Below are 26,273 nucleotides of genomic sequence, written 5' to 3' on the forward strand. Positions count from 1 at the left end.
AAAGTGAAATAAAATTATAAATAAGTAATAAGTAATAAATAAGTAAGAATAAAAATATAAATAAGTAAAATAATATTTTATTTATACATGATTATTTCATTTATATTTTTTGCTTTTTTCCTACAGGAATTATTTCCATTTCTTGTAAATTTCTTCTAAATTTTTTATAAAACATAAGTACATCAGAATGAGCCCATACTTGTTGATTATTAAATTCTAAAACTCTTAAAGATTGCAAACTTTGTGCTCTTGAAAGAGCTACATATGACTGACCAGCATCAAATACTCTTGCAAGACACATTTCAACACAATCTAGAGTTAAACCTTGACTTTTATGAATGGAAAAAGCCCATGCTAATTTTAATGGAATTTGTTTTCTATGAACAATAGTTCCTATATTTGTTCTTAAATTCCATTTTTCGAGTTTTGCATGATATTGAATACCTGATTTAAATTGCACTATTGGAATATTATCTGCAAACTTAATAACTACCCCTCTTGCTCCATTCACTAATCCATTAGAAACATTTATATTTTTTAACAACATTACTTGAGCACCTATTTTTAATATTAATTTATCAGGAACAGTCAATTGTTGATTCAATATTTTAGTCATTGATTGATCAGAATCTTGTGCTATATAAGTTTTAGATTCACCTTTTAATTCATTTAATTGAAATTCATTAATTTCTTCAACTTCATTTACATGAGAACAAAGTCTTGTTGCTAAAATACCATTATTCTCTATTTTTTGTTTAGCTGTTGCCTTAAGGATTTTTGCAATATCATCTGTCACTCTACCTATTCTAATATTATTTAAAATTTTGATAAACTCAGGATCTTTTTGTCTGTAAACAGTTTGTAATTCATAATTGAAATGTATACATTTTGTCCATGCATTACTTTGAAAACAAAATTTTGCTTTTTTATCTTTCTTTGAAACTGGTGGTAATTGGAAAAAATCTCCACATAATATCAATTGTATTCCACCAAAAGGTCTTTCATTTTTACGAATATGTCTAGCAACAGCTTCAATCTTATCAAAATAATCCCCATCTACCATAGAAATTTCATCTATGATTAAATGTTTCGTTTTTCTCCATAAAGCAGCAGAGGAACTACGAGAAGCCATTTCAAAACATCTTTCCGAATTTGCGGTTCCTAATCCAATTCCAGCGAATTGATGTAAAGTTATTCCGCCTATATGACATGCCGCTACTCCGGTACTTGCTGTAGCAATCGTGACGTCAGGAGGAAGAGCCGCTATTATTTTTCTCAATAAGAAAGACTTTCCAGTACCTGCACTGCCAGTAAAAAATATATTTTTACCACGAAGTACTGCATCCAAGATTCTATTCTGTTCTTCCGTAACTTGTTCTATTGTTGGATTTTCGTAGAGTTTCTTCTTAGTAGATGGTTTCAATGTATTTTCATTTTCATCGATCCGTTTTCTTTTTTTAACAGCGCTAGGGGATGGTGTCGTAATTGTTGCACGTGATACAACGAGAGCCTTCTCTTTAGCTCTATTCGTTTCGGTACTTGTAGCGGGACTAATTTCTTGATAACCAACGAACGATTTATTAGAAAGTAATTTTTCTTTTACTGGATTTTTCACTTTATCTTCTTGATCCAAGATCTTGATGTATATCATTTTCAAAAAATTGATTAATTGAGTTGTCGGTGCATTCGATAAAAATAGTGTACAATTTTCTTTTTTAAATTTAATAGAAGCTTTTCCTTCGGTCATAAATTTATTAAAAACCGATATAGATATTAGCGATAATTTCGTGGTTGTGTTTGCTTTCTCTGCACGTATTTCGATATAAATTTCACGAAAATTGTTTCGAATTAAGCGTAAAGTTGCTGATCGATGATTTGTTTTCTTTACAATCGAACCTTGTGAATTAGTCCATTCGATTACAACGGAACATGTCACTGAACAATTGTCCTGATCCATATTTGTTTATAAAAATATTACATATAATTAATTGAATACGTATTAGACAATATATCTAAAAAATTTTTGCATGCATTAAACAAGAAAATTATAAAATTTTCATAAGAAGATACACTGCACCAACTATTCACATTCACTTGACGCCATAATTAATTGATTTGGCGCGATATTTATTTACGCGCCAAATGCTAGGGACATTTTTCGTTTCAAAATGATGAGATAATATTTATATATATAAGTATTTCATTGGTCTTTTTATGTAAACTAGAAACATATGAATACTAAATTGTTGTATTTCATTTTATCAAATTATATGAATACCACAATCTAATTATGGTATTTATCATTAATAAATAATTACATGCACATAAATGCAAATAAATAGTTGGTTACATTTGTTAAAATAAAATATTGTAACTTAAACAAATATCATGATTTAAATAAATCTAGTTACATATTTGTTTTTACATTAACTTAGAATTTAAAGATATTAGTAATTAATACTATTTTCTATGTTGGACAGATTTTAGTAACTTATATATTATTTTTATCATTAGCATATTCATTTAAAATGGTGTTAATTTTCCTATAACTATTCATTTAAATGGAGACATATAAATAGATATACATATAATATACATATATTGTCTGACATTTAACATAGAAAAATCAGAAAGTGCGGGTCATTTGCTTTACGTAAGGCTTACTCGTTGAAAAAATACTGCATTCTGTGATATGAGATTCCACTGGAACAACACGCGATTTATTTTTTTTTTTTTATTCACATTATATTATAATACCGCCTTTTCATGTATTTTATTTCCATTCGCCTCGTTTATACAACATATAATTATGAATAATGTTAAAGAGAAGCATAAGCCAGAAGATAATATGGTAAATATTTTCCGAAAAATTATTCGTGTCCAGAAAAATATGAGATGCATATATTTGCATGAAGTACAGGCACTCAAATCAGCTACACTGTTACTTTTTTTTTTTTTTTTTGTTCATTTTGTGAACTGACCCACATCTTCGAGCTTATACTCCGAATCTTGTTTATGAGGCAAAACATTCTAAAGAGAAATAGGTACATATTTGGCAACGGATATATTTAACGATACGATCATAATTGACTATCAGATTGCATTATTCATGTATAGGACTTAAAATAATATTTACGCGGAAATGTTAATTATTTTAAATATATGCTTCTGTTTGGCTTTTACTTTCATTTTAAATTATAAAATTTATTTTCTCGTTAAATTAAGTTGTACGTCGTACGAAATTGGTTAAACTTATAGAACTATGAAATTACAAGATAATCGAAAATTTAAAGGCGGTATATATGTATATTTCGTACGATTAATTAATTAATTATAATTGTTAATTTCTTGCCAAAATGGTCAAGATTGCGGGAACAATTATTTATATAATGCAAAAAAATATCATGGATAATACTGTACATATTGAAAATGAATAAATATTAGGCTAAAAAATTCTAGGAGAGAAATAACATTACGAAACATTTATCTTAATCTTGTTTGTACAATGATTGTAAAATGTAAAATTGACTAGTGCTACGAATGGAAAACATTGATTTTTTTCGGGTGCTTGCGGCCTCTAGCTGAATATTACCAAAAATAATTTTGTTAAACAGAGTTTTAATTTCAACAAAGAATACTTATATACATCTATATAATATGTACATATTGCACATGCCCTTACTAAATCCTAAACACAGTTTTATTATTATAAAATATTCTACAAGAGAAATTAACATTTGGACAGATAAATTTTTCTATTCTTATGTTTCATATGAAATGAATATAAAATTATTATGAATACAAAGTATTTTAATATTCAGCCTATGAGGTTCCACGTTGACCTTTGCTACTATATATGGATGGATTACATGTATTGGGCCTTTGTGGGCATAAAAACTCTACATGAACAAGAGATCTTCCATCGTATTTTACCATTTTCTTCGCTTATGATATATCTATCAGATCTATGATACGCTAGCATCATAAATACAGTCATAGTTAAAGACTTTTGACTTCATTGATTCTTTTGTTTTATACATATTCCCTATAATATTTTTAGAACACAATTTTTTTTATACGATTGTACGTTTCGCGCGTTAGAAATATCTCCTTTCGTGATGAAGTTAAAACGAAAATCAATCGTACTGGTTTTCATTAATTATTTCTAGATTTTAGTCCAGTTTTCAGATTATCGACGAGAAAATTCCACTTAAAATTTATCTATCTTCTTATAAAAATCTAATTTTTATCAAATAATTGAAACGTACTTTAATTATTCACAATTGGGCACAATCACACATTGATTTCCATTTAATATTCAGAATGTTTTAAACGTCAAACACGTCGAGCTTATTACATTTTAATTCTATTTTATTTTCTATGCATATCATGTTCACAGTCGATGGCAGTTAAGCGCAGATCAGGCGAGTCTTTTGATGTTATCTCTCAATTTTCGAATCAAAAAATTTAAATAATCTATCACTCGTATTATTCACTATAATATGAAAAATTGTATCATGTATAATATAACAAACGTGGATCTAAAGTTTCGATCTTAATCATAATTCTTATAAGATGCTACGTATACCATTTAAGATTGAAAGAACGCAGTCGTAGACAAAGGATTGCACATTTCACTCGTTTGACTTGCGCTTTGATATTAACATTTGCTCTGTAAATCAAATAATAGAACAATCATTATTAAAGAATACAATATTTTCCGGTTTCATTCACTGATTTAAAAATATGATTTATGATGATTATTATTACAATTATTTTAAAATGCACGAGAAAAAAATCAGTGAATTAAATTTGAATTCAGAATCCATACTATTATTATCTGCATACAGATAAATCAATAATGTGTATGTTATATCATTTAAGAGAATTCTATCATTATGTAAATATTTATTTAACAATGTAGTATTCAAATATATTTATTCAAAAGAAAAGAGAGAGAATACTTACTCATTTTTAAAATTATTTTATATAACATAATATTTCTTAATTTGATATAATGATAATTAGATATAGAAAAAGAAGAAAAATAATTTAAAGAAAATAACTGTGGAATAATAATATACATTATCCAAAGTTGTAAAAGAGTAAGTAATTACTTACATTCTAATCACATTTCACATATTGCACTGTATATTAATTATATACTTTCCGATATAATATAATATCGAATACTTAAAAGAGTTGAATACTATTTATAAAAAAATGACTAGAAAATGGACTTGACAAGACTTTTGAAGTAAAGTGCGTATTACCTGAACAAACGTTGTATTCAACAATAAATATATCAATATAGAAAACTAGAAAAGCCCTCTTTCTACGAGCTAAACATGATTAATTGCAATGATATAACATTTGGCAATTAAGAAAAGTGCATTTATCGGTCGCCTTTTTTTCTTTTTCTTCTTCTTCTTCTTCTTCTTCTTCTTCTTCTTAATATTTTAAAACACAAAATCGGGAGGAAGTCTTTCTGAGGAAAAATCTTTCTTCGATTGACTCGAGGACTCGACTCGAGGAAATCTTTAAGAGAAATATTAGATAAGATTAATAAAAAAGAAAAAAAAAATATAAAATAAAATCAATGAACTTACTTATCATATTTTTGTTTCTTTAAAAGATGTGTGGCGCTAATTGCAATTTCCACAATGAAACGGGCCTCGCGAACACCGTGACCTGGCCCTTCTCCTTCCCTCCAACTAAAAACACGTAAAGAGGCGCTGGTCCGTACGAAGGCGTCTCGGACTCTTCAATCGCGGCGACCTTCGCCCTTTGCCTTTCGGCCCTCGACGCACTGACTGCTCTTCTAGACGGAGAACCTAACGGTAAACTTTTAGGCGGTGCCCTCGGCACTCTTTTGATTTCTTGAAGCTCCAACAGTTCCGCGAATGTCTGCGAGGCAGATCTTCCTGGTTCGTCCTCTAAAACACTGTCCGGTGGGCTGTTCAATAATTTCGCGTACTTCCCATCTTGAGGTTGCTGCTGCTGCTGCTGCTGCTGCTGTTGCTGCTGCTGTTGCTGCTGCTGCTGATGGTGGTGATGATGATGGTAATGATGATTCTTCGTCTCGTCCAGTCCAAGATAATTCGGATTGCAAAAGCCGAATTGGCCCTCGCGTATCGTCGACGGCGTGACCATGGGACGGTACTGTTTGCTCTTTCGACCCGACGGCCAATCGTCGTCCGCGAGGGGATCCCCAGGACTTCTGGCCTCTATGCTCGCGTAATCTGACGTCGACTCCTCACCCTCTTCCAAGTCGGCGAATCGAACCGAAGCCGAGGTGGGAATTTTCGAGGTGGTTGGCGTTTTTGGCGTTTGAAGCGCGGCCTCGTAAAGGTGAGAGCTGTAACTCTCGCCCCGCGTCGGTTGGCAAGCTTGGTGCACGGCCGCGAAATCTCTGGAAAAATTCGCAGAAATTCTGTTATTCACGTTATAGCGCGCATTCGCTGGAGGAGTATCTCTCACCGTTTCTCCTCCTGCACCTCTATCAGCCTGGAGGTAGGAGGTTCCGTTCGTTCTTCGTTGTCGCTATTCTCGTCCAGGTCGACGAACACGAGCCTTGCTGCTTCCACAGGCGTGAGAACGGGGGTGGGTAGTGTCAACGCGCGGAAATTCGGCACCGAGATAGGATCTCTGGTCATTCCAGAGTTGTTGGTCGGATTGTTGCAACTAGCCTCCGCGTTTTTCGACGCAGTTTCCGCAGGTTTTTGCCTTCGACGGGCCAACGTGTTGGCGCTTCGCGACTTCACCATCCCCGTCGATGGCTCGCAAACTTCCGAGTCCACTTGCTGAAACGGATAATACGTATTCGCCTGCAGGCAGGCTTGTATTTGTCACATGCGTTTCGTGTGCGTGTAATACTGATGAACTACCACTGATGCAGTAGGTGCACGTGTGCAATTTCAAAAATCGAAAGAGAAGATGAAGAAGAAGAAGAAGAAGAAGAAATTGTTTTATTACTTTATATTATAAAGTAAAGTACGTACCTCTTGGGGACTTTCCTCGTTATCGTCCTGCCCACTTAAAACGGAATAGCTGCACTTGGTTGGATGGCTCAACCGTGAAAGATTAATTTGTGATAATTTAGAAATCTCCTTGAGAAAGCTCGGCCTGGCTGGCGCTTCATTGGGCGATATCCTGTTGTTGCACAGCCTCGTCCTTTGATTCTTCGGTTTCGGCTTCGAATTATCGATATTGGTCCCTCGAATCAACAGTTCGGAAACCGCTAACGCGACGCTCTCCGCTCTTGGTTGGGGTTTGGGACCTGGCACTGATAATTTTTCCCACGTTTCCGTACCTTTCAACAAATTTCAATCAACCTGTAACGATCTGTCAACCGCTTTGCAACCACTTTGGATACTTTATATATATATATATATATACGGAATATAAGTGGTCACAGAGGTGTCATCAAGAAGAGATGTATAACAATTCATACTAATTTTTACCGAAATGAAACCTCCAGAGTTCGTTCGTGGCCAAGCCACCGCTTTCCCCGCCAAAAATTAGCATACAACTGGGGAGCCTGCAGGCCGCGTGGCCGTGAAGGGGGCCCGGTCCCGGTTTGTTCCTTAACAGGCACCAAGAGGCAGTATTCACGTCCCATCTCCAGCAATCGCTTCTCTCTTGAAGATCGGTCATACCGCCGTAAATGTACATAGCGTCGCCGTGCAACACGGCCGAGTGTTTGTGCCTCGCCGCTGGCCCACTCTCGCTCGAGGACAGAAGATGCCACGATTCTGTCTCTGAAAGCGATGGAGCATTAAAAACCGAAATCGTAGATGTCTGTTTAAAATAACCAGAGATTGTTTTACCGAAATGAAATGCCCATAATTCCGGAGAGCTGCCACGCAAATCCTGGTAACCACCGTAAATGAGCATCTGGCCGCGATGAACCAAAGCGGTGTGACCTCTTCGACCTCTTGGAACGGCGCAACCTCGTTGCGCCCTCACCTTCCTCCACACGTTGCTCTAGAAACATAGCGAATATCCTCGATCAACAGATGATACAGAGAATACGTTATCACTTTCGTTTCGAGATCGGCTCTCCTTTTTCCGATTCTCCTGTTTCCCCTCCGAAGATAGAATTTTGCGGTTGAAATTATTCGAGAGGGGGGGAGGGGGGGGAAGCGTATAAAATATAAAGCTCTCGCTCTCGTTAGATCGATCTATTATTAAAAACTTCACCTTGAAAAAAAAAAAAAAAAAAAATGAACGCCGATGAAAAGATGTAGGACGTTTACATTACGTGAGTGACGCACGATTTGTTCGTCAGAGGGAAGGGCATTATTAGAAAGGGAGAAAAATAGCCGATATTATGGAAGACGCGAGAAATAACGGGGGATCCGTGAATTATACAATATTTCTGAAATAGGCAATCAGCGAGTCTTTTTTATCTCGAGTCGGTCAACGGGCGCGCCGTCTCAACGAAAGGAAAGAAATATGCGTTGGCTCAGGGGCCAAAGGGTCCGCGGATCTTACGCGCAGAAAGGAGAGAGAGAGAGAAAGATGGGAGGAAGGTGTACAAGCTATATACGGCAAGGGTGCTGAAAGTAATTACGTAACTCGAAGTACGTGCCTAAAGTTGATAGGCCACTTGCGTACTACCCCCGTATTATACGAGGGGGTTGCGAGAGGGTGGAATACTAGCTAAATCCACCATCGACGTTAAAAACGCCGCGAAATTAGCGTTGAAAACAGTTTACGAATGATAATTTTTGAATCTTCGAAATGATCGAAATGATCTTCGAAGAATCGATCTTTCGATTAATTATCGAGTTGAATTAGAAAAAGAAGGAGAAAGGGAAAGAGAAGATAAAAAAAAAGAAAAGAAAAGGTTTCGTCTGGATACCATTTTTCCCCTTCACCTTCGATTCGCTATATATATATATATATATATATATATATATAGAGAGAGAGAGAGAGAGAGAATTTTAACGAAGAGAAGACGAAGTGGAGAGAGAGCAAACCGCGAGGCAACCCCTCTGGCTTAACCAATCGGGTTTGCCGGGCGCATTCGTAACGCGGATTTCAATAATACATTACGAGGAGACAAGCAGGGCGGGGAATGTCCCTGTGTGTCATGGTTCAATGAGCAAAAATGCAGAGGAGCAAAGTAACCATGGCGACCGAGGAAAGGAGGAAAAAAAAAAAAAGAAAGTTTAGATTGCGCGCGAAAAATTAAACGGAGATAATTTTTATACGCGAGAAGAACGAAGGAAAAATCACTCGAGATTATTGCAGATCCCTTCTTCCTCTATTTTTTCGCACCCCCCGTTGAAAGGAAGATATATATAAACTATTAAGAAGGAACTGAGGAACCTTCGTGCGTAGCCTGAATTTATCAATTTTTAATGATCGGCAACACGTACAGGTTGAGGGTGGAGAGAAACCCTTGGGAGGATGAGCGTTTCAATTTCGAGGGAAGCGAGAGGTGTTGACACCGGTTAGTTACGAAAAATCGTCAGATTCGATCAGAGAACGATAAAGAAATGATAAAGAATCGTAATTCGCGAAGAGGATGAAAGAAGTTGGATAAAACTCGAAAAGAATATAAATAATCAATTTGAAGCAAATAAGAAGAATAACGTTCTTAATCTTAATCCTCTGAAAAGCATCGAAGCAAGATATTGTCAATCAAGGCCAACATGGTGTTTCGTTCGATTTACCCGACCAAAGGGGTGTAGATCCTCGACGACAGGAAGAAGCGAGGTAGCCTCGAGGCCCTACCCTTACCCCACTTTCCTAAATCGAATCGCTTAAATTCGGACGGAACGAAATTTCGACCAACGAAATTTAACCGTGGAGGATGAGACAGTCACACGCGATCTCAAGAGAGATGTCGAGGAATCGAGTCTTGACGGTTTCCCCTTTCGTTCCGTTCACGTTCGCCCTGCAAGCCCTTTCTCGAGAAGGGGAAAGGTTTGGCCTTAGGTGATACGTTACCTTGACATTGTAGACCCAAAGCGGCGTTTCCGTGCCCGCGGAAAATCCGAGCTCACCCCCAAAGATATAAAGGCAATCCTTGTAAGCGACCGCGCTGTGCTCCTGAAGTGCCGGCGGCCTTTCCCCCCCAGGATGCAATTCCTCCCATTTACTGTCGGCTGGGAAAAGAAAATAGAAGAAAGGGTTAACAACACGCGTCGACTCGTTATCCCAAAACAGTTTTTTTTCACATGCAGACCCAGACAGACCCTTTGCGAGGAAAGGGAGATCGAGTCGAGGACAAACGAGATTTATGCAGCCTCGCTTTTTTCCTCTTTCCCGAGTTATTATACGCGCGAGGGGGAGGGGTGAAGTCGCGGTTAAGAAAAATACCACCGGTATTTACCAGAGATCGTTTTCCACACTTCATTCAACGTATAATTTTTATTCTAACACGCGTTTTAATTATCCATTAATTATTTCCTCACGACGATCCATGTATTGCTCCGCTTTGGAAGAAACTGAACTTTTTTCCACTCGACAATAATCCTTGTAACCCTCGTACAGATTTTATTCTAACATGCGTTTTAATTATCCGTTAACTATTCCCTCACGACGCTCTATATTGGCCCACTTTGAAAGAAACCTTCGATAATAATCTTTGTAAAGGATTATTATTTTTTTGAGAGCATCTTCGGAATTAGAAGAAGGTGCAAGTGGAAAAACACGATGTGAAACTGAAATCTTTATTTTTCTTGAGAGCATCTTTGAAAGTAGTGGAAGAAGGTGCAAGTGGAAAAACACGATGTGAAATCTTTATTTTTCTTGAGAGCATTTTTGAAAGTAGTGGAAGAAGGTGCAAGTGGAAGAGTAAGATGAAACTGGACTTCCTTCCACTCCATAATAATCCTTGTAAGCCTTCATTCAACGTACAGATTTTATTCTATAACGCGTTAATTATTCCCTCATGATGATACCTTAGCCCACTTTGAAAGAAACCTTCTATTCGATAATAATCCTTTATATTTTTTGAGAGCATTTTGGAAAATATTGGAAGAAGGTGAAAGTGGAAGAGCACGATGAAATTGAACTTTCTTTTACTTAATAATAATCTTTGTAAATCTTTATTTTTTTGAGAGCATCTTCAAAAATAGTAGAAGAAGATAAAAGTGGAAGAGCACAATGAAACTGAACTTCCTTCCACTCGATAATCCTTAATTAAACCCTCATTCAACGTACGGATTTTATTCTAACATGCGTTTTAATTATCCATTAACTATTCCCTCACGACGCTTGATGGAAGAAGAAATCTTCCACTCGATAATAATCCTTGTAAACCTTTATTTTTTTGAAAAAATCTTTGGAAGTAGAAAAAGGTGAAAGTGGAAGAGCACGATGAAACTGAACTTCCTTCCACTCGACAGCATTCAACGTACAGATTTTATTCTAACACGCGTTTTAATTATCCATTAATTATTCCCTCACGACGTTTGATGGAAGAAGAAAGTTGCGAAAGAAGAAATCTTCCACNAAGTAGAAAAAGGTGAAAGTGGAAGAGCACGATGAAACTGAACTTCCTTCCACTCGACAGTAATCCTTGTAAACTCTCATTCAACGTACAGATTTTACTCTAACACGCGTTTTAATTATCCATTAATTATTCCTCACGACGTTTGATGGAAGAAGAAAGTTGCGAAAAAAGAAATCTTTCACTCAATACAGATTCACGACGCTTGATACATTGCCGAAGAAGAAATCTTCCACTCGATGTAATTCTTGTACCTTTATTTTTTTGAGAGCATTTTCAAAAATAATAGAAAAGGATAGAAGATTTTATTCTAACACGCGTTTTAATTATCCATTAATTATTCCCTCACGACGTTTGATGGAAGAAGAAAGTTGCGAAAGAAGAAATCTTCCACTCGATGTAATTCTTGTACCTTTATTTTTTTGGGAGCATTTTCAAAAATAATAGAAGGAGGTAGAAGATTTTATTCTAACACGCGTTTTAATTAACTATTCCCTCACGACGCTTGATGGAAGAAGAAATCTTCCACTCGATAATAATCCTTGTAAACCTTTATTTTTTTGAGAGCATCTTCAAAAATAGTAGAAGAAGGTAGAAAGTGAAAGAGCACGATGAAACTGGATTTCCTTCCACTCGATAGTAATCCTTGTAAACCTTCATTCAATAACACGTACAGATTTTATTTTACCAAATTCAATTATTCATTAACTATTCACGACTATTTAATTATTCTCGATGTGTTGGCCCACTTTGCGGAAGAAGAAATTGAACTTTCTTCCACTTGATAATAATCCTTGTAAATCTTTATTTTTTTGACAGCATTTTCGGAATTAGAAGAAGGTGTAAGTGAAAGAGCACGACGTGAATGAAACTGAACTTTCTCGACAATAATCCTTGTAAACCTTTATTTTTTTTGAGAGCATCTTCGAAAGTAGTGGAAGAGCACGATCGGAAGGTGAGTTGTATCGGGGAGCAACGTTGCGCAAAATTAAAAGAGAAAAGGGGAGAGTGGAGGAGGAGGCAGACACACGCGAGAAGAGACGTCTCTAGGGGGTGTACCACGATCTAGAAAATCTTTCGAACGCACTTTCACCCCGCCCCTGCGATCTACCTCTCTGAAATAAATCCTCGAAGCTTTTGGTTGGGGCTTCTTAAGAAACGGAGGAACACGGTGGTAAGAGCGGATGGGAGTTCGAGGGAGGGATTAAATGTAAGCAGTGTCAAGGACGCGGAGAAACGGAGTTGGAGAGATAATAATCTCGAATGGAAGAGCGAAGTTAGGATTTTTTTTAAAATCTTTAAAAAAAAAAAAACACATAAAGGGGGATCGAATAAAACCTTCTGAATTCATTTGAGCGAGACGCGGTTTTGAAGGGTGCGTTAAAACCTTGCTCCTTCATCGGATGGATTTAACAGGAAGAACGGACGGTTCTTCTTTACCCTTCGCAAGTTTTGCGAAAAGAGAGAAGGGACGCTCCCCTAATCTAGTCGGAGAAAAAAATAAAGGAAATCAACGGCGCATGAAGTATCGTGCGAGCGAAGGAGGGAAACAAGGTTTCTCTCTCTCTCTCTCTGTCTTTTTCCTTTTTCTAAGCGAAAATCGAAAGAAATATTTTTTCACCGCTTAAAATTTATCCGAGTCACGGTTTCGTGGAACGTGCTCGGGAACAAAGAGCGTGAAATTTACATAAGAGTCATAATGTGCTGGGTGAAGTGGTTGCAGTGTCTGGCACTAAAGATGCCCGATATTGATTACGAACAAACGTGTCGTATCTAGCTAGAGCTACGAAGAAAAAGAAGAAGAAGAAGAAGAAGAAGAAGAAGCAATGCGCTTCTTTTGTCCCCTGTTGAAAGTGCTCTTCTGCTACCGAAGGGAAAGATCGGGAAGAAACTCGATCAGAGCGTTGGATAAAAAAAAACTATTGGACAAAATCGTGGATTCTATCCAAATTTAACGAATAAACTCTGCTCGAAAGCTAAACAATCAGGAGGAGAGGGTGGAAAGAACAAAAAGATGAAGCGCTCTCGCGGTCCCAAATAATACTTCCGCGAGACCAAGTATATCGACGATGCTTTGAAAACACGCCGAGGGGCTCTTGGATAGTATTTTGCCCCCCTGGGAGACGAACCAACCCCTTCTGATACCGCTTTAATATTCACCCAAACTTGTACTCGAACAATCCACGCTGATGAATAGGGCATCTCGAAGCCACGATCAAACATTGCAAATTCTATTACCCCATTGGACGAATCCGCTTCACATTTTACATATTCACGCGATATATCGAATCGTAACGAGGTGGTTCCGCCTCGTGTTTCGAATCGATTCGAATAGCGCCGTTTCGAAAAGGGAGCGAATTTAAAATCCGCCTGCAATTCTCGATATCGATCGAGTCCGAAAACAAAGTCTACGGGGAATACCTTTAAAGCGTTGCCAATCGAAACTTGGCTAGGTTCAACCGAATGATCCTTATCGCTGAAAAAATGTTGACCGAGTCAAACGGATATCCGGTTAATATCCTCTTCGAAGTCGAAACGAGGCGATTATCGCACGAGGGTTCAATTAATATACGTCCACGATCCCCGTGGAAACAGGTATAATTGTGGAGTATCGCGGATTTAGTTGACACGGACGTTGGCTTTAATAATGGCGTGTTATTGATCAGACTGAACCCCGTTTAAATTCCCTCGCGCACCCTCTCGTTCACCGAGCGAGATGGTAGGGTGGCGTTGGTCAGAGATGTTGTTCCTCCGATGTGCTCAGACATCGCGTATTAATTTTTATTTCTTCATCCCCTTTCCACGAGTCTCGCGTTTTTCAATTCTTTCTTTCGAAGGCAGAAACAGTTTAACAGCTTAAAAGGAAAGGGAAAAAAATTGCCACTTACCGAGGCTGTATCGCCAAAGATCTTTGAGGGGAAGGTTGCCGTTTCGTCCTCCGAGGAGATATACGTGGCCGGAGAGTAAAGTGGCGCTGTGCTTGCTTCTGGAAGGTGGTGCGGGCCCGTTCTCAGTGCCGGCCGCGGTAACCGAGCTCCACATTTTCCTCCTGCAACACGACGAATCTCCAAGTTATCTCCAAGTTAGTTCACAAAGAAAAATATCGAAAAATATTGGGAAACATGGGATCGAATTTTAATCGATTTTAAACTCCGAGCCGAGGAAAATTAAATCGGGAGTAAAGTAAATCTAGTAAAGTAAAGTAAAGTAAATATGCAGACATTCAAGAAAAAAAGAAGAAAGATGGTAAGGATCGAAATGGAAATGGAGTTATCATTTAACGCGATGATCTGGAAACAAGGAATATCCTCCCATATTGGCCTTAAACGTATCAACAGCTGGCCACGTAGACGTACTTGAAATTCAATTACCGAAGCTTCGAAATCGAGTTTCGGGTAAACGAATGCACCCTCACGCGCCCCAAACACGCGTACGCAAATAGGTCTGGGAAGGCAATATGCTCGCCGGTAGGTAGACGCTCCTACAAATGGGATTCCCCCGTATACCACGTTCTGCGTGTACAGCACGGCCAAGGAAACGGGAGGGAAAGATCTCGAGGGAAAGTAACGAATGAAACGCGTTTGCACCGTTCCAACGAATATTAAATCGCGAATAAAAATCGTTATTCAGGCGAAAGTTTCATCGAGAAGGGAGGAAAAATATTTTCGTCGAGTTAATGAAAATCCATTTTCCGGCTCGTCAACAACTCTCGATCTCGTTAAAGAAAACCGTAGATGTGGCGGACGTTCTATTCTGGTGGGCGGTTTAATTCAAATGTATGGAAATGCAACCCCTCTCTGTGATGTGTTTACAATCGTTGTGTTTACGAGAAGCTTCGATAGAACATTGAATCCGATATTTCTCTCCTTGCGTTTTTCTCTAACTGTGTTTTCAACACTTCGTGTTTTCAACACTTTATGTTTTCAACACTTTGTCAAATCGATATGAAATGGCGTCTGAAACCCGGAAACAACGGAAATTTGCGAGAGACGCGGCTCGTTTGTTCTCGTTTGCTTTCAATTCAAGCGTCGTGTCGCGAACGTTTCAATCTCTTGAGTGTTACATCACACATTTCCAATGCTCTGCAATCGTATATACACGAAGATTATGCGCGCTTACCTTTTTTTTAACGACGACACTTCTGTCGCCTACATCAACGCAACCTCACCCTTCCATTCCCATTCTTTTCCTTTTCCATTCGATTAAGGGAGGGCTAAATTTTTACAGAATTGCAGAGAATAATATAATCGAAGATTATAGATAATTATTGGTCACTTCTCTTTGAAAATCTACTTTCGAACGCTCTGCTCGAGAAATTCGAAGATAAATTCTATCTTCGAGGAAAATATTTTTTCCCCCTATTGTTCCATCGATATCCCATCGACTGGTGACTCTTCAACGGGGAAGCGTTTCCTTTCTTCGAACCTCCCCTGACGAGGCCGGAAACCGGCGCGTTATCGACCGGCGGCGGGAATTTTATTTTTCCCAGCTTCGATATGCCGCGAACGCAAGATTCGACCAGATTTTCATTCCCCCGTTCCGCTTGAAAGCCGGAGTGGAAGCCTTTCTTCCCTCTCTCTCTGGTTAACTCGAGTCACGAGGGGATGCGTTACCGAAAAGGGAGGGTAGTCAGACAATTTCCTCCATCCGCGCCGACACTCTCACTTCTCTTGATTTCTGTATTACTCGATGCTCCTTTGCCCGTTTCGTTGCTCGTTCAAGGATTCGTAGACGAGCACGTTTCCACTGCGTCCCCTTCCCCTGGAGTCGATGACGATTTTTCAGGAAAAAACGCGTGATATCGAGATTTTGAAAAGCAATCTTCTCTTCTTGTTCGAAATGTGGATATAGTGGATATAGAATTAAAGAAAGGAGAGAGTATGGTACGGTATTTTCACGACGATTGCACGGGTATCGATTATTTCACTCCGTGGAGAGTGAAATATGTATACGTAGAAAATTCTTTCTCTTCTACAGTTTTTCTTTTAAAGAAAGAATTGGGGATTCGTGGATATTTTTTTTTTCTTTCTTTTTCACTCGCGAGTATATGCATAGTTTTCAATTATGCAGATGACAGCGTCTTTCGCGCGAAGAAGTTTCCACTCGCGAGAGAACCAAGAAGAATGACTCTCTCATTACGGTGGATGTGCATGCAAAGAACCACTTTTCACCCGGTTTCTTCCCCTTCGCGTCTCTCCCCGCGTTTCTTTTTTTTTCTTTCTCCTTCGTGTTCCAGCGAGCATCGAACTCGAAAAGTCGTCGTTGCACAGAGGAGGCGGAAAAACTTGGTCGCGTCGATCCTTCGACTCTTCTCTCTTGAGAAACGAGGATGAAAGCATCCGAGAACTCGAGAGTGTTCGATTCGTGATATGAATTTTTAATTTTCGCCATCCCATTTCCTCATCCTCTTCACCCGTAAAGAAACGTTTTCCGTTCCTTTAAAGATTGCGCGTACGAGGAAGGGCATCGTGGTAGGGTGGAGACGGTTCCCTGTCAACATCGACGTTGTAAAACGTCGTCCCTCGCCGTTTGACTCGTATTTTGAATGACACCCACTAGAAACCCTCGAGCGTGTCACTAGTGTCACTTGCGGTGGGATAACCCCCCGCGTATTTCTCATGTGACTACGTTTGATGCGAATCGAGTAAACAATCGGCCTGTAAAGTGTCGCGTCACGAACGATGTAAATGTTGATGTAAAACGTTCCTTTCCACGATTTCTCGTCTCGAGGAGTTCAAATTTTTTCAAATATTCGATGTCTAGTTTCAAACTGTGTACGGACGGCGCAAAATGAAACCTTAAAACAAGATCACAGATATAATCCAAATGTGATAATCCTTGATGCTCGGTGTATCGGTGTCCCTGAGCATTATAGTCCCGGTTAGGTTTCTATAAATGAAATTAATGCAAACAAAGATTCGAAAAGTGTGCTATCGGTGGCGATACCCACTTTCCCCTTACGACAGCCAATATTATCGAATATCGTACAGTTCAGAAGATATATTCGGCGGAAGATTGAATGGCGAATAACCTCTCAGGGAAGAATGCCAAGATTCCAAGCTCGAGAAAAATTGCATCTTCTATCTTTCTTATTAATTTCACTTCGAAACATATATATTTCGTGCCAAAGAATTTCATTCGTCAAATCATGGATGATGATGATGATACGATTTGAAGAACACCTGATTATTAAACGAAGAATTGATTTTTCCGGAAGGTTAAGGTTAACTGTAAACCGCATTCACCACGTGACTTCGACCTAACCGATTTGACGATTTGCGAAATATCCAGAAATTTCATCCTTTCCTCTTAGTGCAATCGAAAACGTGCTATAAATCGAGGAGCGATAATTTGTAACAAATTGGAGGAAAAAAAGATTTTCGGCTGCTTCGACCCACGTTAATCCTCGAAGAATCCCGCCGAAAAATATGAGAATAATCAAGAGAGAGAGAGAGAGAGAGAGAGAGAGAGAGAGAGAGAGAGAGAGAGAGAGAGAGAAGCATTAAGAAAAGGGGCATTAAGAAGACAATTAATTACACCGTTATATATTAGTGGAAGCGCGGTAACGCTGGAGCGTAACGCAATTTAACAAGCTTACCTCTCTACTCGGTAAACCTTCTATCCGGTTAGGTTTGGCGAATGCAACTTGTGACCCACATGCAACCGATTAAATGCGACTAAGCCTGTCTTTATGGTGGTAAGAACATCTCGGGATGCTTATCGGCGATTAACCTTGGCGATTTGCCGGAAATACATCGTCTAATTGGCAGATGTTCGAATGTGCGAGATGACGTGGCCCGAGAAATGGTTTACACGATGCGAAATGTGAAATCTCTCGATATATCTTGATATTTACTTGATATCGATATATCACTAATTCAACCTGTTGTTTTCTGTTGGTGGCAGTAAGTAAGAACGATCGACAGATCGAGTGTTTGATTGTTCCCTGATATCTTTTTAACATAGACACACCATAGACGAAACCTCATCCAGGCTCATCCTTCAAATTGCCTCACCGCGACATATTGACCATACTTATTCACTACACGAGATATATATATATATATTTGCAATGAATGTTGACAAAAAAATGTTCCGATGAAATATCACTTGTATCGTTCGAAATCGTTCAAAAATTGCACGTTAATTTTATTTTGCCGCGACATCGAGCCATATGATAATCCTCGACTATGATATCAACTGTCCTCGTCATTTACGGTCACTGCAACGACAGAAAACTGGGGATATCGCGTAATTATTGTTATCGTCGTCCAATTATAGGCTCACCGAACAATGTTCGACAATTCTTCTCGATAATTCGACAATTCACCGGGCAAGCTTTCCCACGTTTTCTTGTTGCCATGGATCGAAAGGGGGAAAGAAAAAAAGAGTAAGATGTGTCACGAGGACGGCACTCTGCGTGCTCGACGTTTCTTCCGTACTGCGTCCGGGTCGAGCACCTACCTCGACGAGTCGTCATCGAGGACTCGACGCAGGCGCCTGAAGGAAAATCACCCCCTGTTTCCCGCAAACTCCACAGCTTCCATCCCCTCTGACTTGGCCAGAGGGGGGTGAACATCCGAGAGTCAAACGTTTTACTGTACCCCTACTAGTGACAACGATACATCAGCATGACTATCATCGTGGGAACAATCGTACACGATTAACTTTATTTCGATCCAAGAGGAACGAATATATTGCTTTTCGCTCTTACGTCGTCGAAGGGACAAATGATAGAATTTCATTCACGGTGTTGAGCGTTCTCTTCGAAATACTGTGCACGTTGTAACGAACGCTGATTATTGTTGTAACGCTGGAAAATAGAATTGGATCCGGATTGCATCTCGATTTGCAGTAGGTTTAAAACGCAATGTTGATGCACATGTATGCACGTGGAATATCGTGGAAGGGATTTGAAACGAGTCGAAGCTCGTCGATTGGTGGTTCCGCGCCGTACACGGACGGACTTGTCTCTGACGATAAGTAAATTTCTATAACAGTATGACGTTGGTCAGGTTGCGCATGCGCCAGCGTCGGTTACCATGGAAACGGGATGCTAGCCACCGCGTGTGAATGCGTATTGATTACTCCACTCTTGTTCCATTCCGCGATCTCTTGGTCCTCGTCGTATCTTCTCTCTTGTCACCCCTCTCACCCATCTCTGCCTCCTCTTTCTTCGCTTTCATTTCTCTTTTTTACCTCGCCCGCGTAACGAATCATCCCGTTCTATCCACGACCTTTCCCTCCTCTTTTTTTCTTCCTTTCTAAATTAGCTCCATAATGTCTCTGCGCGCTTTTCAATCCCTTTGCACGGAATACAAATCTCTTTTCGCTAGCTTCTTTTCTAGTTACAAACGAATAAGATATTTATATAAATATATATTAAAAAATTCAATTCCAATTAAATTATTACATAATCAATATCAAGAAGATTCACAGGAACTACGCTCTTTGTCCGTCCAAATCCTTCTCATTACAAACTGTAGATACTTCCTTTCGTCACAATTGTAAAATCCTCGTCGTTTCTTTTGTTTCGAACTTGCAAACGATTCACGCACAATAGATGGATAAATTTTGTACCAAGAATGTTGTAACGTGGTACCACACACGGTTATTAAGTCGACAGGCACTAAAAATATCCAGGCGGAACAGATTATCCTATTGTGTTTTGTAACATTGATTATGATTAGAAAAAATGAAATATTTTTATTCGAAAAAAGAAAAAAAAAGAAAAAAAAATATTTATGAATCTGTTGAAGCTTAAAAATGATGAATAATGAATAATGATGAATGATGAATAAATATTTATCTATCTAAATCATAAACGAGAGTTAAAAAGTTTCGAATAAGGAACAAATTCATCTATTTGAATGAAATTCCTACAATGCCAATCGACATTTGTTCTGAATCTATTTACAAGAACAAAAATATGATCCAACATTATTCTTTATGTATATATGTGATAGATATGTATAATTCTTTTTACAAATAAATCGAAATTTGATCTGCTGTTGCTCTTTCTGTCAAAATGTGAAATTTCACTTAAAACTGCGGCAACAAAGCGAAGTTAATTAAATTCTTAGCGTGACGGTAAAAATATTGTCGACTTACTGATGACACTTTTATTTTCACCAACAGAAGTGCACATCTTTTGGTCATGCTTCGTGAATTACAGGGACGCAACTAAGTTCATAAAATTTTCATATCGAAAATAATATTTGCTGTTGTGATATTAATTATTACTTATAACGCATAAATATAGAGGTTAATATAATAATAAAATTCTTATAAAATAAAAAACTTGTAAAATAATTATATAATATATCGTACATGGAATAACTTTCTGAAATAAAGTAACGACAGGAAGAAAGTTGATACCACTCCTGAAGGGTACAATGCGCGACAATAGTCCATGCGTGGCCACTATATAAAAAAGGTGAAACTCATGGAAAGAATCACTTTTCTTCGTGACGTTCATTTTTCTACTAATAAAATCTTTTTTGCTTCTTCTCGAAAAACTATTATCATATATTACCTAATTAGAGACTTGTTATCACGATGTCGCAATTCGTTTGTGTTTTGTTAACGTATACCGTTATTTGTTGTTCATTAGCGAAAAGTAATGAATTTGTTACAACTTCTGAATTCGTTAAAAAACAATCCGAAAATAAGTTATTAGCGAATATCGTGCGTAATAAAAATTCTTCCAAGTCGTACCTGAATAGCGTAGTGTCTGGTAACGAGAAATTTGATCGTTTGGATAAACAATCACGGGCTTCAGATCAACGATTGGAATCCGAATCAAAAGATAAGTCGAGTATTTTTACGTTTTGGAAATTATTTTTCATCACGTTTGAATTGCAAGTTGAATTTTGAATTGACGTGCACGTTCTAGTTCTTGTTGCGGATCCAAATACGGTTCTAATTCATCGATGCGACCCGATTCATACTACAGTAGAATCCCTGTGGAAAACAATCGATATCCAATTAAATTCGACGAACGTTTACCAGTTGACAGGTATTTTTTTTTTCTTTTTAAATGCGATTAATTTACGAAAGCGTAAGTTTTATATCGAAAGAATATCCAGATACGGCTGGCAAACTCAAGGACCACCAGGAGGAAGCACAAAAAAACCCGGAGGTGGAAGTGTATTCTACGAAGGAAGTATAATAGGAGATAGGTAAGCACTTAATTTGATATTACATATAATTCCTTCCAATTTTCTTATTAATATTTCAAATGCTTAATGTAATTTCGCACAAGTATTAAATTTGATTCACGGCCGAATTATGGAAGCGAAAGTTCACGAAAACCCAGTGGTTACGATTCCAGCGTATCTGGAGAATATGGTTATGTTAATAACGGTTACGGAGGATATAGCTTTAGCCGACCAACAAGTTATGGAGGATCAGTTTCTGGTGGTAGTAGTTACGGTATTTCAGGAACTTTTGCTAATGGCGAAGAATTCGGACCTGTGGAGCCAAATCATTCAGGAGGACATGTTCCTTCACATCCGAATATTCAAGCACAAAAGGTGATGATTAATTTGCAGTCAATTTGTTAGTCCATTTATCATATCTCTTAAGATATTATCGATTGTTATCATTTGCATCAGGCTGTAGCTTTAAAAGCATTGGCAGGTGTTGCCTTAATTGGTGCAGCTGCTGCTTTAGCAACGAATCCCGTTCTTCTTCCGCTTGGAGTTGTATCGGGAAGGAGGAAACGATCGAATGTTAAAGACAAAGATGCTTATATGAATTATATCTTAGCAAACCTAAAAAATAACATTACCAAGGTGATTTTACAATTTTTGTTTTATTAATTATTATTTCCAACTATGAATTTCATTTTAATTTTTACGTTAAATAGAAGGATGAAAATGGAAGTGAAACATCTTTGACACCATCATGTATTGCTAGATTTACATGTGAAATTCAATGGAATTATTGGTTTAATCATAGGAAAGATGTTGATTTTTTTATTGGAAAATTAGCATTGGAACGTCAACTTAACAATTTGTACGTATATATTTGTTCTTTATTATTATGATAATTTATAAAAAACAATTTAAAAACTTTGCACACACGATTTAATATCGTTACAGATTGTTAAATAACATATCTAAAGAACTTGAAAATGTTCGTATTAAAAAATTATTAAAAACAGCAACTATTATTGGTTCGAATGGAGGTAATTGTAACATTCTAACGTGTACACTTATAAAAAATAAAAAACCTAAAAATTTATCAATTTTTAAATTTTAGAATTTATAAAAAAATTGTATTTTGAAATTAATTAAAATATTTAAAGCAATAAAAAAATCATCATGAAAAATAAAAGTATAATTATTTTACCGAACAAAAATGGAAACTTTAATGCGCATGACTGAATAAATGAACAGTAACAAAATGATCAACCGTAAATATATTTTTGACTACAGTTTTCTTCTTATTTTCTCGTTATTAATCAAACAAACATATCAAGTTTATTTTCTAACAATCTACGAATTATTAATCACTTAAATCGTCGAACAAAACTGAAATAAGCGTATCCTTCTTCTTTCTCCACTATTCCTCACTAATAAAAATGGCGTACTGATCATGCGCATAGTCACTATCTTATGTAACTTACAATACGGTACTATGAAATCTTTATAGTCAATGACCTCTTATTTAAATATTATATATTACGTAACTTTTCTAGATAGTAGACCTAGTTTAAATAATATCCATTCATTTTTACAAATATTATCTTAATCTTTTAAAATTCATTGAAGAAATAATTGATTGCTATGAAAATATTATACATCGTATAAAGGCATATTTTTATGTGAGAAAATAAATTCGTTCAAATAAATTTAGCTACAGTATTTTGCTCTTCTATTGAATTGATTATATTCAGTAATAAAGGGTTCACACGTGGCTTTAAGATTGAAAAAGATAAAGTATAACTGACGTGTCCTTAATGAAAAACAACGTGGCATTTACGAGCCATTGCAAATTTTTTTCAATGATACCTCGCAAACTTAATGAAAGCGAAACAGTTTGAGATGCTGTTCGTCACTTGTTGTTCGTAACATAATTATAAGATATATTTAAAAGTATTTATTTTTTATGAAAATATCATCTGTCAATTTCTCATATAAGCATACATTTCGTTTTTGTATATTTTATACAAATAAAATTAAGGTTATATTGGCAATGACCACGTCAATGATAATACATTTATAATAAGATACATTAATAATTAATTTTATTGTCGCGTGAGTGGTTCTTCCGTTTAGAAATGTTTATGTTACTTGATCAAGGGATCTACGCTGAAATATTTTAGGATGGTATGTTATAATAGAATGATAATTATCGTCTAACAAGATGTTTGATAACATTGTTAAAAATTTAGTTAAGGATTAAAAATTTAACTCTCGCGTAAAATATTTATTTCGTTGGAAAATAAAGAAAAGTGTTCGAGATCATTGTTGATCTCTTATATCGTTCTCCATGGGTACTAGAAGAAAAATGGAAAAGGACGACAAAGTGGAAGATGGTGTCCACGAATCGAATCACGTACATGAACGTTCCGATTTACGAGGTGACGAGACTAACATAGCTATTCTTTTATTTTTATATCTGTTACAAGGAATACCATTGGGCTTATGTGGTTCTATCCCTATGTTACTTCAGAACAGAAATGTTTCATATCGTCAACAGGTAATTTATAATATCCATATGGAATTGTTTCAAATGATAGAAATGATATTATATGAATATTTACCATTAGGCTGAATTTAGTTTTGTCCAATGGCCTTTTTCTCTGAAACTATTTTGGGCACCAATAGTAGATTCTGTATTTTCTCAAAAATTTGGAAGAAGAAAAACGTGGTTAATTCCAACGCAATATTTAATGGGTTTTTCTATGCTATTATTATCTACCCATGTAGATCAATGGTTGGGTAATGAAACTTCAAAACCAAACATAGGAATGTTGACCATAATATTTTTTGCTCTAAATGTATTAGCTGCAACTCAAGATATTGTTGTAGATGGTTGGGCACTCACTATGTTAAAAAGGTATAAATATATAATTTGCAATTAACATGTTAATATATATATTGTTTCAATAAAATTTTATATTTTTTTGTTTTAGATGTAATGTGGGATATGCATCAACATGTAATAGCGTGGGACAAACTGCTGGATATTTCATTGGTTATGTATTTTTTATAGCATTAGAATCTGCAGAATTTTGTAATACTTACTTAAGATCCACTCCTTCTAGCAAAGGCATCTTGACCCTGCCTGGTAAATTAATTTAAATTGTAACATATATTGAAAAATTGACAATTATGTTTTATTAATCTTTCTTGTAGATGTTCTTTATTTCTGGGGTTGGATATTTGTAATTACAACCACTTTAGTTGCATTGTTTAAACATGAAGATTCAGAAAAAATGCATAAAGATGGAGAACTAAATACAGATGTCAAACATGCTTACAAATTATTATGGAACATTGTTAAATTACCATCTATAAAAACTATCATTGTATTTTTGTTAACTGCCAAGGTTAGTAAATAATAAATATAATATAATGAAATTTAAACTTTTTTTAATATTAATTTGCTTATACCAATTACAGATAGGGTTTTCTGCTTGTGATGCTGTAACAGGTTTAAAACTGGTAGAAGCTGGTATACCAAAGGAAAAGTTTGCTCTTATGGCTGTGCCTATGATACCTTTACAAATATTACTACCATTAGCAATCTCAAAATATACAGTAGGTCCAAGACCTATGGATGTATACATAAGAGCTATGCCTTATAGGTGATTAAAAAATATGTATTTGGATTAAATAAATAAATATGATAAATATGTATAATAAATCTTACAGGTTAGCTTTTGGACTTGTAGCAGCATTTTTAGTATGGTTAACACCATATGTTGTAACAGGGGGACAAGTTCCAGCCTATTATTTCATAGTTTTAATAAGTCTATACATGATACATCAGGTGAAATATTAAAATAAAATACGGGATAAAGTATAATATAAATTAATAATTTCATTTATGTTACTTTCGTTTTTCTCAGATTTTCACAAGTAGTATGTTTGTGGCATCGATGGCATTTTTTGCAAAAATTAGCGATCCAGCAGTCGGTGGTACTTACATGACATTATTAAATACTTTATCTAATCTTGGAGGTAATTGGCCAGCAACCGCAGCTCTTTGGTTTGTTGATCCATTAACGTTTCGACAATGCAGCACCGATTCCTCGAATGATTGTAGCACAATTTCGGAAAGGGAGGTTGGTATTAATATTAAAACTTTTTGACGTAGTATAAATAATTACTTATAAAACACGTTTGAGAATATAAAAATTTCCTTTTCAGTTTTGCACGAACACGCACAATGGTATTTGCAATATGAACTTTGATGGATATTACATAGAGAGTATCTTGTGCTTAATAATAGGATTTGCTTGGTTGAGGTGGGGTCGACGAAAAATGGATTTGTTACAGACAAGACCGATATCAGCTTGGAAAGTTATTCTTTCAAAACAAAATAGATAACAGTATTGAATCCATTTTGCAACTTGTTGATACGGTACCTGTAATTATTAAGAAATTGTACAAATTAAATTTGAGTATGTACATTGATCGCGTGTGCCCGGGTCTATTTCCCGCACGTCTATCAAGTGTTCCAATTTTATGAATGCAATATGGACTGAACATTTTTCCAATTTCACTTTTTTGCCTTCTCTCTCTCTCTCTCTCTCTCTCTCTCTCTCTCTCTCTCTCTCTCTCTCTCTCTC

General features: G+C 36.7%; 4 protein-coding genes across 21 annotated transcripts; 2 read left to right on the forward strand and 2 right to left on the reverse strand.

The window, feature by feature from the left end:
* Positions 1-100: 100 nt before the first annotated feature.
* Positions 101-2,197, reverse strand: LOC122714349 (ATP-dependent DNA helicase PIF1). The gene has a single exon (XM_043935612.1). The coding sequence runs from the start codon at positions 1,955-1,957 to the stop codon at positions 101-103; it is 1,857 nt and encodes a 618-aa protein (XP_043791547.1). The 5' UTR covers positions 1,958-2,197.
* A 385-nt stretch (positions 2,198-2,582) lies between these two features.
* On the reverse strand, positions 2,583-23,011 carry LOC122714306 (host cell factor 2-like). 15 transcript variants are annotated; one of them, XM_043935537.1, is made up of 11 exons: positions 22,823-23,004; positions 19,881-20,096; positions 18,066-19,280; positions 14,356-14,516; positions 9,961-10,118; positions 7,830-7,986; positions 7,464-7,760; positions 7,002-7,312; positions 6,481-6,827; positions 5,610-6,412; positions 5,106-5,538 (listed from the first exon to the last, which is right to left on the reverse strand). In XM_043935537.1, the coding sequence occupies exons 4-10, from the start codon at positions 14,507-14,509 to the stop codon at positions 5,629-5,631; spliced, it is 2,208 nt and encodes a 735-aa protein (XP_043791472.1). In that variant the 5' UTR covers positions 14,510-14,516; positions 18,066-19,280; positions 19,881-20,096; positions 22,823-23,004; the 3' UTR covers positions 5,106-5,538; positions 5,610-5,628. The 15 variants fall into 15 exon arrangements, 14 of the variants coding, with proteins under 14 accessions (XP_043791472.1, XP_043791470.1, XP_043791468.1 ...); XM_043935535.1 differs by having other exon boundaries at positions 18,066-19,806; XM_043935533.1 differs by having other exon boundaries at positions 18,066-19,811.
* LOC122714308 lies at positions 20,999-22,848 on the forward strand. Of its 2 annotated transcripts, none has more exons than XM_043935542.1 (7): positions 20,999-21,275; positions 21,356-21,485; positions 21,556-21,648; positions 21,732-22,002; positions 22,084-22,263; positions 22,338-22,486; positions 22,573-22,848. In XM_043935542.1, the coding sequence occupies exons 1-7, from the start codon at positions 21,026-21,028 to the stop codon at positions 22,730-22,732; spliced, it is 1,233 nt and encodes a 410-aa protein (XP_043791477.1). In that variant the 5' UTR covers positions 20,999-21,025; the 3' UTR covers positions 22,733-22,848. The 2 variants fall into 2 exon arrangements, with proteins under 2 accessions (XP_043791477.1, XP_043791478.1); XM_043935543.1 differs by having other exon boundaries at positions 21,801-22,002.
* A 291-nt stretch (positions 23,012-23,302) lies between the features above and the next one.
* On the forward strand, positions 23,303-26,118 carry LOC122714326 (acetyl-coenzyme A transporter 1). 3 transcript variants are annotated; one of them, XM_043935587.1, is made up of 9 exons: positions 23,304-24,031; positions 24,105-24,175; positions 24,246-24,535; positions 24,612-24,766; positions 24,835-25,028; positions 25,102-25,286; positions 25,354-25,471; positions 25,551-25,766; positions 25,852-26,118. In XM_043935587.1, the coding sequence occupies exons 2-9, from the start codon at positions 24,137-24,139 to the stop codon at positions 26,029-26,031; spliced, it is 1,377 nt and encodes a 458-aa protein (XP_043791522.1). In that variant the 5' UTR covers positions 23,304-24,031; positions 24,105-24,136; the 3' UTR covers positions 26,032-26,118. The 3 variants fall into 3 exon arrangements, with proteins under 3 accessions (XP_043791521.1, XP_043791522.1, XP_043791523.1); XM_043935588.1 differs by having other exon boundaries at positions 23,304-23,802; XM_043935586.1 differs by having other exon boundaries at positions 23,303-24,175.
* The last annotated feature ends 155 nt before the right edge of the window (positions 26,119-26,273 follow it).

The sequence above is a fragment of the Apis laboriosa genome, unplaced genomic scaffold, assembly GCF_014066325.1.
Source record: "Apis laboriosa isolate Shangri-la unplaced genomic scaffold, ASM1406632v1 scaffold29_cov151, whole genome shotgun sequence".
Taxonomy (NCBI): Eukaryota; Metazoa; Arthropoda; class Insecta; order Hymenoptera; family Apidae; genus Apis; species Apis laboriosa.

Bases quoted from the DNA above. Each gene is read 5' to 3' on its own strand.
- LOC122714349 (XM_043935612.1), bottom strand. From the start codon at position 1,957: ATGGATCAGGACAATTGTTCAGTGACATGTTCCGTTGTAATCGAATGG.
- LOC122714308 (XM_043935542.1), top strand. From the start codon at position 21,026: ATGTCGCAATTCGTTTGTGTTTTGTTAACGTATACCGTTATTTGTTGT. The intron at 21,486-21,555 runs GTATTTTTTTTT...AAGAATATCCAG, and splicing joins GAACGTTTACCAGTTGACAG to ATACGGCTGGCAAACTCAAG. The intron at 22,264-22,337 runs GTGATTTTACAA...TACGTTAAATAG, and splicing joins TAAAAAATAACATTACCAAG to AAGGATGAAAATGGAAGTGA.
- LOC122714306 (XM_043935527.1), bottom strand. From the start codon at position 22,851: ATGCGCATTAAAGTTTCCATTTTTGTTCG. The intron at 7,313-7,463 runs GTAAAAATTAGT...ATTTGTTGAAAG, and splicing joins ACTCTGGAGGTTTCATTTCG to GTACGGAAACGTGGGAAAAA. The intron at 6,413-6,480 runs GTGAGAGATACT...GAATTTTTCCAG, and splicing joins GAGGTGCAGGAGGAGAAACG to AGATTTCGCGGCCGTGCACC.
- LOC122714326 (XM_043935586.1), top strand. From the start codon at position 23,966: ATGGGTACTAGAAGAAAAATGGAAAAGGACGACAAAGTGGAAGATGGT. The intron at 24,176-24,245 runs GTAATTTATAAT...ATTTACCATTAG, and splicing joins ATGTTTCATATCGTCAACAG to GCTGAATTTAGTTTTGTCCA. The intron at 25,472-25,550 runs GTGAAATATTAA...CGTTTTTCTCAG, and splicing joins GTCTATACATGATACATCAG to ATTTTCACAAGTAGTATGTT.